Here is a 17,728-nt window from a genome sequence, read left to right as displayed (position 1 = left end):
TATTAGTCGCTAATTTGGCAAAAAATTTGGGACAATATTCACAACTTCCTTCTTCCGTTGCTATTTAGTCGCCATTGTTCAACAAATTTAGCGACTACATGTTTTTGTCGCAAATTAACGAATAATTGACGACTACATTATTTTTGTCACTAGACAGTCGCCACATAGTACCTAAATAGTCACTAAATTTGGTGACTACTGATTTAGTCGTCAGTAGTGGTCGGAAATACCCTGTTTTTTTTGTAGTGAATGTGACATAGGATCCAAAATCACTCTGCAATCTTATAAACAAACGGTGATCAAGAACTCATCAATAAGCGTTGGCGGAAGATGGATACAACGGTAAAGGTGGTGGTGTTGCTTTAATTGACTCTCTCAATCCGTGGGCTTGATTGACTCTCTCAATCGGTGGAGAACTAGGCTTGTTTGAATCACACAAACAATTCTAACCCTTTTATCTCAAGAATCAAATGAATCTCTCAAATCAAACTTTAAGACAAACTTGCTTAAACAAAGACACTCCTTGTATAAAACAAAACAAACTTGTATATTTCTTAGATGATTGAAAGGTGATCTACAATGAGAAAGAAACTGAGCTTTTATAGGCTCATAGGTAACGGTCCTAAGAAGCTAAAACAAGTAAAGAATCACAAAATTAATTGACAAAGTAACTGTTGGAGATTTAATGAGAAAATCGTCCAAATGAGGAAATAGCCGTTGTTTGTATCTTGATAGCATGGGAAGGAAATGGTGTAGCCTGGGAAGTCTCTTGTTCACTTGGAGGGTCTCTGAAACGCACTCAAACAGATTGGGAAAGAACTGTTGCTGGTTGATCTCCTTAGACTCCAAACAAGGCAAATAAGGCCAGCCTTGTTCCGGATATAGAAAGTGAAGGTGTGGGATGATCCGCCTGATATCTTCTGTGTTGGTGCGCCTTAGAGTGTTGTAAGGATCTTCTAGAAGTATATCATAGTCTCTTGGCCGCCACAGATCTGTTTGATCTTTACCAAACTCGTGAGACTCCAAATAAGGCAAGTCTAGAAACCATTGGTTTAGAAATTGAATAATTTCTAAACCAAAATTGATTTTGGCTTGATTACAAGTCAACGTGTTCCTCTGATGGGTCAAGAATGTAGAACAAGTCTTTTTGTAACTTAATTCCTTTTGATTGGGTTGATATGCTTCAAGTAAGGCGTGTATGTCTTTGGTACGCTCGGGCTGGTTCTCTCCAAATATCTTGGTCGTCTTATTGGTATTCCCTCCCTGATATTTGGCTGATAATGACTTGATGTCCCCATCAGAATGGTAATTCAATTTTTCCTTGTATACCAACTAGAGGGTTAAAAACCCATTAAATTCCTATAAAAACACATCCCATCTAATCATTTTTTAACATTTTTTTTACATTTCTAAGTTATTTTAGTAAAGCTCCCTATTTATTGCGCTGTAATCTTCTTCTCATTTAGTGGATTGTGTAGATAAGTATTCGAAAAAGCGTTTTAGGCATCCGCCTCCGCCCCGTTTAGGCGCTAGGTGCTATACCACCACCTAGACGACCGCTTTGACCGCCTAAAATTGTAGTATCATCATTTTAGTGTATTTTTAAAATTTTAATTGCCCAAAAAAAATTTATAAGGTTTATTTCTATAAACATAATTACAAATGTTTAATATGTTATTTAAAATGAACTGAAATAATGTTTTTATCCATTGTTTTTTTTTAATATTTTTTTCATTATTATACATATTTTGTATAATTATATACATAATATCAGATATATATTAGTTTATAGTGTAAACGCCTAAACTGCCTAAAACTGCCTAGATTCCGATTAGGCGTTCTAGGCGCTAAGCGTTGGATCACTGCCTAGTTAACGCTTAGCGCTTTCTTGAACATTGGACTCTAGATTGATGTGACGTAGTTTCCACCACACACTGATGGCTTGTGATAACATCGTAAATTTTCAATCTCTAGTATTATTTTAATAAGTTTGCAAGGAGAATTTCAAGTGATATTGGATACTTCAAGGTCATTTTAGGTATTTGTGCTTCAAAACTGGTTCTAGTTATCTTATGTATTTGTGCTTCAAAACTGGTTATAGGTTTTGGTGCTTCAAAGCCTTTGAAGTTTGGTATCCTTTGAAGACCTTCCCTGATCCAAATCAAGAGATCTTGAATTCTGTCAAAAACTAGATGAGTCAGGATTCATCTGTTAGTGCAATCAACCTTATCGGTTCATCCATTCCAAAGTTACGCTCGATCTACCAAGCTATGTCGCACACCGGCCAGAAGACATGCGGCTGCCCGTGAGCCTCTTGTCCACACCAGACAAAGGAGCCATGCCTGGTATCCTCCTACAATACACATCGGTCACACCCCACATGACCAGTCTAGAAAGCTTCCTCTCTGCACTGAACTACAACCAAGTTCCGATCTTTCAACCCTTAATTTCTTATCACATTTATGTATGGGTACGGAATATAACAAACTTGATGTTCTTGACATGCTGTTTGCAATATCAACATGTAAAAGTTATACATATTATATATAGATGTTATACTAACAATATATAATTAATATATATATATATATATATATATATACCTAGAATAAATGGTTCATATTTATTGTACTTTCTGGATGAAAGAACATCTACAACACCACCATTACTCCTTCGAGGGCCTCTACCAATAACAGGGTCATACCACTTGCAGTTAAAAAGTGTGGTCTTCAAATTGACCAACCCCTCATACTAAAGTTCTATGATATCAGTTAATGTCCCGTAGAAATATGCAGCATCAATATCTTTCGTCCAGCACCGTGATTCTCGGTATGAAACAAATAACCTCTTGTAAAATACATTGGCCATGTTTTAGCCTTATTCAAAAGTACATGGGGGTAGAAACAAGTACTCTGTATTCATTCACATACCATGGGGTAGATTATATGTCGCAATATAACAGGCCATAACGAATGGTGATGAGACATCCCAAGTGGATTGAACCCATATGTACACAATCTCAAATACGCGTTACGTGGTTCTTCAGCAAATTGAGGATTTAGTTCTTGAAAATACCTCCACTTCGCCACATCAGAAGGATGACTCATTTCTGCCTCCTTTACTTGGTAATCGGCATGCCATCGCATTGCTGCTGCAGTCTTTTGACTCTGATACATTCTGTTCAGTCTATCAGCAACAGGTAAGTACCACATACGACTATATGGTACTTTCATTCTGCGTCTGTCATTCTTTGGTTCACCAAAAAACAAACATTTTTTTTCCTTTTCGTCATCTTTCTAGAATAATATACAGTTGTTAATACAAACATCAATTGTATGATATGGGAGTCCTAAATTGCGCATCAATTTTTATGTCTCGTAATGTGAACCCGTAGCGTGGTTTCCTTCTGATAAATAATACTCAACATTTCAAAAACTGAATCCACTAACTTTTCACTCATATTATAATCTGCCTTATTTTGCATGACTCTAGCAGCTAAGGATAATTGTGAGTGAACTTCACAATAACCATCGTATATTGGATTTATTGCACCTTCTAACAAGTCATAGAATTTCTTTGAATGGTTAAGTATGGTTCTTCTACATTCTGATAACCCCAATCGCAATGATAGTTATCATCAAAACTCACATTAGATGGAAATTCATCATTCACCATATCCACATATCCATCTTCTACTACATTACTAACTTCCTCACTCACACTTATAAATATCGGATCAATAGTACTCGTTTCTATATCCATATTAATTTCTTCCCCATGCATATACCAAACATAATAATCTAGCATAAACCCATAACTAAAAAGATGATTCCAAATTCTAGTCCCCAGAAAACGCTTCCCGTTTTTGCACTTACTAGAAGGGCAGTAAAACTTACCCCCGTTTTCCTGTGCAAATGGCTTGCTATTTGCAAATTCCATGAACTGCTCCATCCCGGTTTTAAACTATTGTGAAAAATTTTCCGTCACCTCATCAATCCTCTTGTATATCCACTGCCGAAAATTACTATAATTGTAAATTTCTGACATTATTATAAATCTCTATGCCACATTTTGTTTTAGTGTAGCTTTGTGTTTTTACGAATGAGGAGAACGATTAGGCTAGTTTTGTTTATATAGGTATATTTAGCGACTAAAAGGTGACTATATCATGTAGTCACCAAAAAACAGGTACACCTACCCCGAAATGATGAAAACGTGTTTTAAACAAATATATAGCGACCCACCGAAAGTGTCGCAATTTAGTCACCAAATTTACGACTATATTGGGCGATTACAGTATTAGTCGCTTATTTTGCGACAATTTTGGGATAATATTCACAACTTCTTTGTTCCGTCGCTATTTAGTCGCCATTTTTCGACAAATTTAGTCGTCATTCCAGCACTAACTGATGGGTTGTATTATTTTAATAAGTTTGCAAGGAGAATTTCAAGTGATATTGGATATTTCAAGGTCATTTTATGTATTTGTACTTCAAAACTGGTTCTAGGTATCTTATGTATTTGTGCTTCAAAACTGGTTCTAGGTATCTTATGTATTTGTGCTTCAAAACTGGTTCTAGGTTTTGGTGCTTCAAAGCCTTTGAAGTTTGGTATCCTTTGAAGACCTTCCCTGATCCAAATCAAGAGATCTTGAATTCTGTCAAAAACTAGATGAGTCAGGATTCATCTGTTAGTGCAATCAACCTTATCGGTTCATCCATTCCAAAGTTACGCTCGATCTACCAAGCTATGTCGCACACCGGCCAGAAGACATGCGGCTGCCCGTGAGCCTCTTGTCCACACCAGACAAAGGAGCCATGCCTGGTATCCTCCTACAATACACATCGGTCACACCCCACATGACCAGTCTAGAAAACTTCCTCCCTGCACTGAACTACGACCAAGTTCCGATCTTTCAACCCTTAATTTCTTATAAATATTTAGTCATCTACTAATATTATCCGAATATAAAAGTGATAAATAGTTATATCATTTTTGCAATATTTCTAACTATTTTTGCTTGCTTAATTACAACTGAATGGTGATATCAGTTTCATAATTACCAGACCTAATCAACCAAACCTGTCACCAAGTCTTTGAAATGATATTTAAATCTTAACATTTGCGTACCCAATCATTTCTTTACACATAAATGACCTATCATCAAAATGTCTTTTATAAGGGTAAAAAAATTAAGGATGTGAAGCAATTAAATCGATTGAGAGCGGTAAGGGAGCTTTAGTATAACACGAAAAAAACCTTCAGTATATATTCAGAATGAAACAAGAGTAGAAACAAACATGAGCTTACAATACTTTGGCGAAAGCAGTGATAAGCTTTGCCCTTGATGTTTTATTTGGAAGCAAAAGAAACTTGAACGTAAACATACACACATGTCATGTCCTTACACCAAATGGAAACAAAAGTTACACTTGGTAATTATAGGAGGTTATTTCAGACATGCTTGTAGCAATGGCAATGTTTGATGGTTCCCTCAACAGCCGACCAACATGGTACATTAGGAGAAGTCTTGTAGGTGTTTTTGCAACACGTACAGCAATCAGCTTCTGTACCTGCGTATGGGTCAGGTCCGCACTCGCCTAAGAACACACGTTCAGAGGCAGTAGAGCATCCACCGGGACAATTAGTACCAGCCTCGCTATTGAGGATTCCTAGATGTTAAAATATTCATCAAAAAGATCATCAGAACAACTGAATAGTATAATAGAGAACTAGGTCAATCAATACCGGTTGAAGCCATCACGAGGACAACCAAGAGAACGCTAAAGCTGATGGAGTTGAGGTTTTTTGCCATTTCTTTTGGTTTTGCTTTGCTTTTTCTTAGACTATGTTTCTTCTTTTTTCTTTTCACTAAACTTTAAACTTTGATGATACAAATCCATAGGTGTGATGATCTATTTATACTCAATATTCTGTTCCATTGTTATACTCTTGTTTGATTAATCCCTCCTCTTCTTTCAGGATTTCCCTAGTTCATAATGTCGCCACATTGTGCATTGCCGTCTTTTTCATTACATTTTGTTTTCAGAGTCTATCCTTTTTTTAATCATGCACTGTCTTAAAATAATCAACCAAAAGGAAGATATTGTTTTGGTCATCTCTCTAACTAATTTCTTATAATAAGTTATTTTCGCTAGTTTGTAAATAACTATTGTTTAAAAATGACATTGTTGTGCATGGATAGACTAAGCACGAATCTGGGCAATTTTTTAATCCAACAATGAAAACGATTTGGCTTCATTGGACCATTAAGTAATAATTTTTAGGGTTTCAGCTGCATTACAGCACAGCAATCATGGCGCCACTATATCGATTCTCTTGACATTTAAGCATCTCCTTATGTGCGACTTTCCAACAAAATGGGTCATACTATCATATAACCGTTACTTAATTACCTTTTTATGTCTGTCCAACAATAATTTAATTTAATTTTAAAACTAAAGTGAATATAATGCAAACTAGTAAGCGGAAAGGGGACACAACGATATATATGTATATATATATTTTGTGAAAAAACGATACATAAACTGAAGCAAAGGTTTTTACATAATACAAGAAGAGAACTCAATCATGCCGTTCGACTACCAAATCAACTGAGTATAATTGCTAAGATTCTTTTCCTGTGTGATTAACAAGTAAAAGCATAAAACTATAAGCGGAAAAATATCACATGGCTAAGTAACCCCTAAATGCACATCCAATGTTGCAGGCTAATTACATCGTATTTTCCTATGGAGGATTAGACGTAATACTAGCATTTGTGCTCCAAAGAAGATTTTATAGATTTTTGACCAACATAGACAAAAAGGCGAGCGAAACCCGTTTCAAGATAGTTTCAAAGCCGTCCTATTATGGGCAATTTTAAAAACCCCTTCTGATCTACTTTTTTGATGAGTTATCTATTGAGCAAAATACAATTCCAGAGAGTTCAGATGAACGAGAAGGAAAATATAAGATAAGTTAGCTGTGGGAACTGCATTCTGTCCAGGTTATGAGTTCAAAACAGTTGTGTTGGCCTATGCTTTGAGCAAAGCAAGATAGATGGGATAAGACAAAAAAAATCCTATAAATGTGGTATTGGAGGGGAATGTAAATGGAGGATTTATTGCTCGTATGATTAGCCGAGCCTGAATTGATTGGTGAAGACTAAGTATGGGCATTACAATTGCACTCCAAATGGAAAATGCAAGCTTCTAAAAGGTCCATTTACTGCAAGGCTTTTCTTAGACCAATTTAGGGAAATGCTAATTTAATTCCTGAAGAAATTCAAGATGTTATTGTAACGCGGCGCACCCAATTGCATTTGGCTTAATGCGAGGAGTTCTAAATAAAAAAATTCACGTGATTGGGATGCCATGAAACATGCATCTTAAAAAAACTGAATTTACAGTGATGAGGTAAAAAATGTATATATCAATTCTTCGGCTGAAAAATTTTGAATGTAGACGGGAGTCAAAATGAGAAACACAAACAGAAAACCAATTTAGTAATCAGAATGAAACAAAAGTGCACACGACATGAGCTTACAAGGAAGCAGTGATAAGCTTTACCCTTGCTATTTTTTATTTGGAAGCAAAAAAAAGGAACATAAACAGAATAACATGTCATTGTCCTTACAGCATATGAGAAAAGAAATGTTATATTTGGTAACTGTATGAGGTTATATGAAAACCTTAGGGATTTTGGTAGCAATGACAGTGTTTGTCGCTTCCCTCAACCAGCCCTTTACATGCTGGAGGACTTCCGTATGTATTTGCAACAGTTAAAGCAATCAGCATTTGTACCCAGGAACGGTTCTGGCCCGCACTCGTCGAGGAACGTGGAGCATGTTTGAGCCTCGGTCTTCAAAATTTCTACCAGATGACATATTCATCAAGATCATCAGCACAAGATAATTAAAAGACAACTGAAAAGTATATTAGAAAACTTGGGTAAATATGTATACCGGTGGAAGCCATCAAGAGGACTACTAAGAGGAAGGTGAAGCTGACACAGTTAAGGTTCTTTGCCATTTCTTTCTTTTTGCTAAAAAAATGTTGTCTGCTTTGTATGATCACTTAAAGTTGATGATACAAATCCATAGGTGTGGTGGTCTATTTATAGTCAAAATTTTGTAACATATGAATAATTGTTTAATCCCTCCTCTCTTTCCCCAAGTTCATAATGTCACCACAATTTTTCATTGCCGGCTCTCGTTCGTTAGGATATATATTTTTGAAGTCTATATTTTTTAGTCATGCATTTGTCTTATAATTATATTATCAAGAAAAGGAAAGTCGTCGCTGTTTTTATATTATCATTTTTTCTTGGGGAATTGGGGTGTATAACCTAAAAAAAATTATAATTTAAAATCATACTAATTATGTATCTACTATATACTCTATATTATATTTATTAATTACAGTTTTTATCCCTCCACCACCCTATTTTCTAGCCACCACTAACACCCCAACCATCCTTTCACCACCACCCCTACCACCCTCCGACCACCGCCCATCACCTCCGGCGAGCATTTCCGGCGAGCATCTCTGGATCTTTGGCGAGCATCTCCGGCGACATCTCCGGCAACTTCTCCGACCACCTACTCCGGCGAGCATCTCCGGCGACATCTCTGACCACCTCCTCCGACGAGCATCTCCGGCGACATCTCCGGCCACCTCCTCTGGCAAGCATCTCCGGTGAACATCTCCGGCGACATTTCCAGCCACATCCTCCAGCGAGCATATGCGGCGACATCTCCGGCGAGAATCTCCGGCGAACAACTGTGGCCACCTCCTCCGACCACCAATCACCGTTGCCGGCTACCGGTCACCGCCTCCAACCAACAACCACCATACCCTCTCTCACCTACAAACACTAAAATGGAAATTTTAGTATACCCCAATCCTAATATAAAACCAAAAGATTCTTGAAATCGGACAAAATTTAGCAAGTTCGGCATGGCTATGATTTTTTTAGAGATTCAGAAGGATTCGAAGAGGGAGAATAAGGCAAACTGATTTTCGCAAATCTACATATGCGATATCCTGTATAAATGTGTTCGGGTATGAACAGGTACTCACGGGTTCTCGAGTTCAGTTCGGGTAATACCTGATACATGTGGTTATTTGAAAACAAAAACTGATCGGTTATTTAGACAGAATCGGTTCGGTTCGGGGTGGGGTATTTCGGATCGGGTTCGGGTCGGTTCCTTAGGTTTGGTTTATTTGCCCAGGCCTACGTAATAGTATGAGTCACAAACCAGTATTCTAGTTTTATTAACTTTGAGATCTAAATACAATAATCGTAAGACTTAGAAGCACTTATAGTCCAATTGTGAAGTATAACTTTAATTTTAAGAGGTAAAACAATCATTTAGTAAGTTTTTTTCTAACTTACATAACCTTACATTAAAAACCTAAGTACCATCTTTTACATGACTTGTTGTTTACAAAGATTTTAACTAAAACATGTAAAATTAAATATTAAGAAAGAGTATATAAATGTATTAGTTCAAATCAACGTAAAAATGGTTAACTCAACATATTACCCATTCAATATTGTCAAATTATATATTTTAAATTCTAAAAAGTTGCTAAGGAGATGCAAAGTTGTCACAACATTAGTAGCAAATTAGTCACAAGAGAGTAGCAATATAGTCGTAAACTTTTTTTGTTGCATTTTCGTCATAAAGAGTAACTATTTTGTGACGCACCAATATGAGTCACAAACCAATATTCTAGATTTATTAACTTTGGTATCTAAATACAATAGCAATAAGCATTTAGAAGCACTTATCGTCTAATTGTGAAGTATATCATTCATTTTAAGAGGTAAAACAATCATTTGGTTAAAAAAAGTCAAGCTCACATAATCTTACTTTAATTCAACATATTAGTAATTCTATATTGTCAAATTGCAATTTTAAAATCTGGAGGAGTTGCTGAAACAAGGCAAAGTAGTCGCAAAATTAAGACTCTTTTGTGACTATAGATAAAATTCAGCAAAACATAATTAGTTTTTCTCGTAGGTTGCAAAATAGTCGGTGAAGAGTCACTTATTTATGACTATTTGCCGACTAACTATATCTATCGTAAATATGTGACTCTTTTGCATATCTTGTCATGATATTCATTAAGTAGTCTCAAAATAGTAACAAAAGCGTCACAAATATTTGCGACCACAAAAAGAGTCACAAAAGATAGTCCCAAAATGCATGTATTCTTGTAGTGTTTCCCTAGTGGACCTAGTTACCAATGACGACTTCTGCCACGGTCACTGCATTTTCCCGCCAATCTCTCACTTATCGGAGAATCCCTCTGCACCACAGATCTCTCTGTCAGTCTCGGGCGGCCGACAGGCTAACCATCCTTTGCGGCGCTCTCTTGGATACCTAAAGTTTTCCCTAGTGGACCTAGGCTTCAAGATAGGCTCATTAGCGCAAAAACAAGCCAAACCTATCTACTATTCTCAGGTTGGTCAAAATAGCAAGCCCAGGCCCATTACTTCATCGTCCATGGATTCTCATTGCCAAGTCCTTTTTCGTTTTCATGGATTCTCATTGTCAAGTCCTATTTCGTTTTCCTCTGCTCAATGGCCAAAGACTCCATTGGAGAAAGGTAATGACAGTTCTGCTTTGGTTATCCTTATCTCTTGCTCGGAACCTGGTCTTAGCTGTTCTTAGGGATTTGAGATTTGGTTTTAAAAGTATATGGATATATGGTCTTTGCTCCTTGAACTGCTATAGCAAAAGTGGTACCCTTGATCTTGAACTCCTTGTGTTCATTGAAAGCTACCAATTAAGATGGCTACCTGATGATTCCAAGCATCACCTCCCAACCATCTCCATCACACGGATCCTGTACCTAACAGTCTTTATTGCGACTTCGCGAAGTGATCCAACCTTTATGCTTTGGGTTTCAAAGCAACTCCTAACTGACTACAACAACATAGTCCCCGGTTTTTTTGATGTCTTGTTATTGTGGGTTCCTATTGCCCCGGTGGACATTGATGCATTGATACTCTTCTTAATATCACAGTGTCAGATGACCGTGACCTTTTAACTGTTCCTTGAAGCTCTCGAGGATGATCTCTCGATGTATCATGATCCCACATGTACCATTAGCTTCCCAAGCCTATGGCTCATAGCTCTCTTTGATTCTAAACTCTTTTTATCACTCCTTTTATTACCTTTTGGCATTGGAGAATGCCCTTTTTATAATGTTTCAAACTTTGACTCTTGCCTCTTCTCTGTACTTGTAATAGTTTTCTATATTGAATGAATGAAGGCACAAGGTTTTGACAAAGAAAAAGAGTATGTACAACTAGTCGAATGGATGGGCCTTGTACGAACACCGAGTAATATAAACCAATCATGCGATTGAGATAAAGTAATTTTTTTTCTTTTTGTAATAGTAATGTTTTTTCTTATTAGCGTGAAACATCCATCCTAAAAACTGATTTTACAGTCCAAGTTTATACCTTCAGATGAGATAAATATTTATATTGAGTTTCTTCGGTCGACAAGATTTTGAACGTAGACAGGAATGAAATGAGAAACACAAACACAAAACAATTTTAGTAATCAGAATGAAACAAAAGTGCACACAACATGAGCTTACATGCAAGCAGTGAGCTTGACCGTCGATTTTTTATTTGGAAGCAAAAGAAACTTAAACATAAACATAATCACATGTCATGTCCTTACACCAAATGAGAAAAGAAATATTACATGTGGTAACTGTACGAAGTTATTTCAAAACCTTATGGATTTTGGTAGCAGTGACAATGTTTGTCGCTTCCCTCAACAAGACCTTTACATGCTGGAGGACTCCCGTATGTGTATTTGCAACAGTTAAAGCAATCAGCATTTGTACCTAGGAACGGGTCTGGCCCACACTCGTCGAGGAATGTGGAGCATGTTTGAGCCTCTGTCTTCATGATTTCTACCAGGTGTGGACATATTCATCAGGATCGATCATCAGCACAAGATAATTAGAAGACAAATGAAGAGTATAATAGAAAACTTGGATAAATATATATACCGGTGGAAGCCATCAAGAGGACTATCAAGAGGATGGTGAAGCTGACAAAGTTGAGGTTCCTTGCCATTACTTTTCTTTTTGCTATAAAATGTTTTTTACCTTTTATGTTCAATAAACTGAAGTTTGATGATACAAATCCATAGTTGTGGTTTTCTATTTATACAAAATTTTGTAACGTTGTATATAATTGTTTAATCCCTAGTACTCTCTTTCCCCCAAGTTCATAATGTCACCACAATTTTGCATTCCTCTCTCATTCGTTAAAAAATATATTTTAAGTCTATAAATTTTATAATCATGTATTTGTCTTATATTATAAACAAAAGGAAAGTCGCAGCTGTGTTTGTCGTTGTATATGATCAATTTTTCTTTAGTTTGTTTCTTTTTAAAAAAAAAAAATTGTTTAAAAAGTAATAATGTTGTTGTCATTGATTAAGCAAGCACGAATACGGTGCGTTTTGGCCTCACCATATTAATAAACTTAAGGGTTTCAGCAAATATGGCGACCATTTCATACCCTATCTAAGTACTTTGGTCAGTTCATATATCTGAAGTTATAAATTTCATACCCAAAATTTTAGATTCACAACTTAAACTCATAAATTTATGTAAACATATGCCTAACCGTGACGGTGTTAACAGTCCGTTTGTAGAGTTAAGAGTAAGAAAATAGTTTCTTGTAAAGGAAATAACAAAAGAAATTGATCACTGAGTGCATGGATAACCGCTACGTTTTGGGGGAGATCTCTTGCTCCTAAGCTTCACTACAAGAAAAATATTATCTTGTGGTGTTATTCTGTTTTACAAGTTCTCACTCAAGGATCAAGATTCAACAAGAAAAAATAACACTCCTTTGTCTCACCCTCTAAAACTCTCTTCACTGTTCATTAGTTTGCCTGTGTGGAGTAGAAGTTTCTAGCTTCTAATTAACCGTATTTGACCACATCTACATTTTCTTGGATTCCACTTCCGCTTAGCTAGAACATATTCCCTCGCTCCTTCACCAATCCACAAAGACATTAATTTTTTTTTCGTCAAAAAAGTGATTTTATTTAGGAACGATGAAAGTCATGATACATCAGTTTGTACAACCAAATCGGTGGAGAGAAACAACTAGAATAGAAATTACAATTGAGACTTCCATGCTTTGCAAGTAAATGAGCCGCATTATTACATGTTCGTTTAACAAATTTAAATTCAACATGTTGAAAATATGTAGACCAAAGGAGTATATCATGGTAAAGGCCATCAATTGAGATGTCGTATGTTTGTCCATTATGAATTTTGACTAGTTTTTCACAATCTCCTTAAAAACAAACAGAAGTGAGGCCCCGAATCCATGACTGTTGCATTGCAGAGAGTAGGACCTTTCCTTCAGCCTCCAGTGGGGTAGTTGCATTTGGTAGTAACGATGAACCCCAACCAAGAGATCCACTCGTGTTGTCTCGTAGAATCCATCCCGCAGTCGTCCTGTTTGATGTTGCATCAAAACCAGCATCATAATTGCACTTAACAAAAGGATGCGTTGGCCGCGGCCAATTTAAGTTTTGAGGTGAAGTATTTGAAAACTTTGTACATGGAGAAGACTGAGTGTGCATAATCCATTCTCGGACATTTCCTTGTGCACGGTGAAGCACCAATAAAGGACTAATTGAGACAGTTTCGAAAATGAAGTTGTTCCTTGATTTCCAAATATGCCAGAGCAACCAGAAGGATATTAATTTTTGTTCTAAAGAACAATTTTGGTTATGGAACTCCAATATTGCAGCTAAATTTGTTTCAAAATCATTTGTTGGAGAGAGTGTTATGGGTATTGGTATGTTTGCCAAACTCCAAATGTGATTAGCATATGAACAAGTGAAAAATATATGATTGATAGTTTCATTCGATTGAAAACATCTTGGGCATACAGGATAGGCAGAGTTTTGGATAATCGCCATAGGAAGTGTTTTAGTTTTGGTAAGATTTGTAGCTTCCAAACAATTTTTTTGAGCCTAATGGAACCATGTGATGCTTGTTCATGGTCACCTATTCATGGAGGGTCATGTGTAGCCAACCAATAACTGGAGCGAACAAAGTATTGACCTGAAACATTATAGTGCCAAACAGTGCGATCTGGGAGGGAAATGTGGGGGAGATACATATCTGTCAAGATCTGTTGATCCGGAGTATGGATATCAATTTGAATTTTTGACTCATCCCAAACCCGAACATTACCTACTTTCAGTATGTAATCCTGAAAAGTGTTATTCATATTGTTCTGTGAGCCATAGATTGGTCTTGGTGGGCTTGTACATGTTACATTATCAATTCCAATTGTAGTTGTTTCGCCATCACCAATTATATACCAGCTACCTTTTTTTATGACATCCAAACCGGCAAGAAGAGAAACCCATCCATATGATTGATTCACTCGTTTCTTGGCATGTAAGATTGTGGTGTCTTTACAATAACGAGCTTTCATGATCTTTGCAAAAAGACAGTCAGGATTTTTAATAAGGCGCCATACTTGCTTCCCAAGTAGATCGTCATTGAATTTTGACAAATCCTTGAAACCTAGTCCACCCTCCTTCTTAAAGTATTGCAGTTTCTTCCATGCAACCCAAGGGATGCCTCTTTCATGTGTACTTTTCTGATAAGCACATGAGAGGCACATGTGAGGAGCTATAAAGAAGAATGAGAAAAATGTAGAGTATAAATAGAGATAGATTACTATTTTAAAGGGCATCTTGCGTGATCAACATTGTGTGTTTGTTAGATCAAACCTGCGACTCTGGTCATGGTGATAAGAGAGGAGAACTGTAACTCTGATATTATCAGTTAGGGTTCATAGTTTGTATTAGGGATTGAGAAGAGATAAGAGAGAAGAGATCGCATCTTCAAACTTATCAATTGGTGCGTCGTGACTGTGATCGGAGTTATCGCAAGTGAAGGTTTACGGTTTGATGAAATTGGGAATTTTACCAAATTGAAGAATCAAAGGATTGGAGATGGAGATACAGCAAGATTCACCGATTAGAGAGCTACCAGGGGCAGAGCAAACAGCGGCTTCATCTATTGAGTTTTACGATCAATTGGCAAAGATGAGTTCCATGGTTCGTTGTGTAGAATCACATTTGGATTCAAGAATCGACGCTCAGGATCAACAGTTTTTGGAGATTAAGCAGAAGCTATATTTTGGGATAAACAATTTATTCGGGAAAGAGACAGTGCAAGAAGTTGGAGGCAAGAGTCAAATTACCACTTCAAGATCGCAAGATCAAGCCAATCAGGTAACACATTCCTTTTCGGAATCTTGCCGTAGTGATATTAGGCCTAGGATCAGAGAAAACCTTCTCAACAACGTGGAGATGGCCGTGTTTGAGGGCGTGGGAATTTATGGTTGGATTGTGGTTGTTGAGCATTTCTTTCGAATCGGTGGATACAATGATGCAGAGAAACTATTCCTAGCTTTAGTGAGCTTGCAAGGAGAAGCATTGAGCTGGTACAACTTGGAAATTAACAGGAGACAGTTTGAAAGTTGGGTTCAGTTTAAGTCGGGATTGATGCTGAAATTTGGATCAAAGATTAGAGGACCAAATATAAGTTTGTTTTGTATCAAACAGACAGGAACAATAGCGGAGTATATACAACGATTTAAGGATCTTTCATCACAAGTATATGGGTTGAATGAGCAGAAACTAGAAGGGATTTTTCTCAATGGGTTAACACGGGAAATGCAGGAGCTTGTTCATATGCAAAAGCCATGTAATTTTCCGGAGATGATGGCTGTAGCTAGAGCTATGGAGTCATGTATAAAGAAAAAAGTTGATAAAGAAGAGTTGATGTTGGCTAGTAAAGAGAATAAGAAGATTTATGGATCTGATTCTGCAGTGACTATGCTAAACGCATCAAGTCAAGAAGCAGGCTCACATAAGACTGGGTCAATATCATATTATGTGCAGAAGATTGAGGATTTTTCATCTCAGGTTAATGGGTTAGAGGATCAGAAGTTAGAAGGGACATTGTTGAATGGATTAACTCAAGGGACTATGAAAGGGAATGGAGATAACATGGTGAAAAAGATCGAGCTGCCAATTTTTGATGGACTTTATCCATGTAGTTGGATAACACAGATGGAAAGATTACTTCGATCTGATCGACATACTGACATAGAGAAGATACAGTTGGTAACGCAGAAATTAAAAGGAAATGCTCTTAGTTGGTTCAGGAATGTGTCTTTCAAGAATTGGAAGGATTTTAAATCCAAATTGTATGTTCGATTTGGGAATTCGGTTCCAGTTACTCTGCAGCCATTGTCAATTCTGAAACAGGAGCCACTCTTAGCCACAAAACCGATGACAGAGACTGATTTGCATCAAGAACAAGAATCACAGGAAAAAGGATCTTTAGACTTGGCAGCAGATGGAATTCCCCAACCACAGAAAAGTGTGATTTCAGTCTTTAAGGATGTTCACGATGCATCTCTGACTTGTTCTAATGCATCAGGGGATCAGTTTCAGTCACAACCTGGCCTTCTTTTTCATGATCTAAACTCTGGGTTTGTTAGTGATAGTTTGAAACTCAACAAGAAGGAATATTAAAGGTTGTAGATGTCTTTGAAGTGACTGATTGTGGTGAGAAGTCACCCTGTGTAAAGGTTAATTGTTGTGAGCATTCCTTGCAACAAAGGGGACATCAACAGAAGTGTTCTAAAACATGGAAATTTAAGTTCAAAGATAGGTATGATACAAGAGTGCTGAGAAAGGAAAAAAAAAATTTTGAAAAGAAAACATACGAGGATGAAGATATTTTTGCACTTTGGAACACAAATGGTGATAAGTTGTGGCTGTGTGATCATCCGGTGTTTGACAGAGTGTTACTTCAAAGGCAGCGAGTAACACACAAGAAGAGGAAGTTAAATCTTAGTGAGTTTTGGCTGCTCACTACGAGAGATCAAGGGAGAGAGTACAAGAGTCTATGGTTCAAAGTAGAAAGATGCAGCGTTGGATTGTGAGTTACCATTCTTGGCACCGTTGGAAAGCTCGGTATTTGCAGAATTTTGAGCAAAAGTTTGACGTTGGATTAAAATAGAAGTGTGTTGGCAGCATTACTGCAAAACAGAGTTATGAAGGGAACTTTATTGGCTTGTACTCACCATATGGGGATAGGAACGTCTATTATTCGGTGTGGCATTGTTGGAGAAAGAAGAATCTGCAGCTCGTTAATCTGAACAATGGATGTTCAGAGCCATAAAGTCTGGACCTGCACTTTCTTGGAGTCACTTACTATGGTACAGAAGATGATTGTGCGTGCAGCAGCTTGGCCGTGGCAGGAATGGTCGTCTTCTTTGCTTCTGTGGCAATCCTATTTGCTCCTTCACAGCTTGAGGACAAGCTGTCGTCAAACGGGGGAGTATTGATAAGCACATGAGAGGCACATGTGAGGAGCTAAAAAGAAGAATGAGAACAATGTAGAGTATAAATAGAGATATATTACTATTGTAAAAGGCATTTTGCGTGATCAACATTGTGTGTTTGTTAGATCAGAGCTGCGACTGATAAGAGAGGAGAATTGTAACTCTCCGATCTTATCAGTTAGGGTTCATAGTTTGTATTAGGGATTGAGAAGAGATAAGAGAGAAGAGATCGCATCTTCAAACTTATCATCTTCTCCCACCATAATCTCATTAAAATAGATTCTAA

General features: G+C 37.1%; 2 protein-coding genes across 2 annotated transcripts; one reads left to right on the top strand and one right to left on the bottom strand.

Annotated features, from left to right (window-relative positions):
- Nucleotides 1-10,622: 10,622 nt before the first annotated feature.
- On the top strand, nt 10,623-11,063 carry LOC147929762 (uncharacterized). The gene has a single exon (XM_087480711.1). The coding sequence runs from the start codon at nt 10,623-10,625 to the stop codon at nt 11,061-11,063; it is 441 nt and encodes a 146-aa protein (XP_087336837.1).
- Nucleotides 11,064-11,762: 699 nt separating this feature from the next.
- On the bottom strand, nt 11,763-12,135 carry LOC104738326 (defensin-like protein 206). Its single transcript, XM_010458517.3, has 2 exons — nt 12,045-12,135; nt 11,763-11,945 (listed from the first exon to the last, which is right to left on the bottom strand). The coding sequence occupies exons 1-2, from the start codon at nt 12,109-12,111 to the stop codon at nt 11,764-11,766; spliced, it is 249 nt and encodes an 82-aa protein (XP_010456819.1). The 5' UTR covers nt 12,112-12,135; the 3' UTR covers nt 11,763.
- Between the last annotated feature and the right edge of the window lie 5,593 nt (nt 12,136-17,728).

The sequence above is a fragment of the Camelina sativa genome, chromosome 13, assembly GCF_030686135.1.
Source record: "Camelina sativa cultivar CO46 ecotype springtype chromosome 13, ASM3068613v1".
Lineage (NCBI taxonomy): Eukaryota > Viridiplantae > Streptophyta > Magnoliopsida > Brassicales > Brassicaceae > Camelina > Camelina sativa.
The sequence above is the reverse complement of the archived record's forward strand: the minus strand, read 5'-3'. Positions and strand labels throughout refer to the sequence as shown.

Excerpts from the sequence above, each read along its gene's own strand:
- LOC147929762 (XM_087480711.1), top strand. The coding sequence starts at position 10,623 with ATGACAGTTCTGCTTTGGTTATCCTTATCTCTTGCTCGGAACCTGGTC.
- LOC104738326 (XM_010458517.3), bottom strand. The coding sequence starts at position 12,111 with ATGGCAAGGAACCTCAACTTTGTCAGCTTCACCATCCTCTTGATAGTC. Across the intron at positions 11,946-12,044 it reads CCTCTTGATGGCTTCCACCG|AAATCATGAAGACAGAGGCT; the intron begins GTATATATATTT and ends CACACCTGGTAG.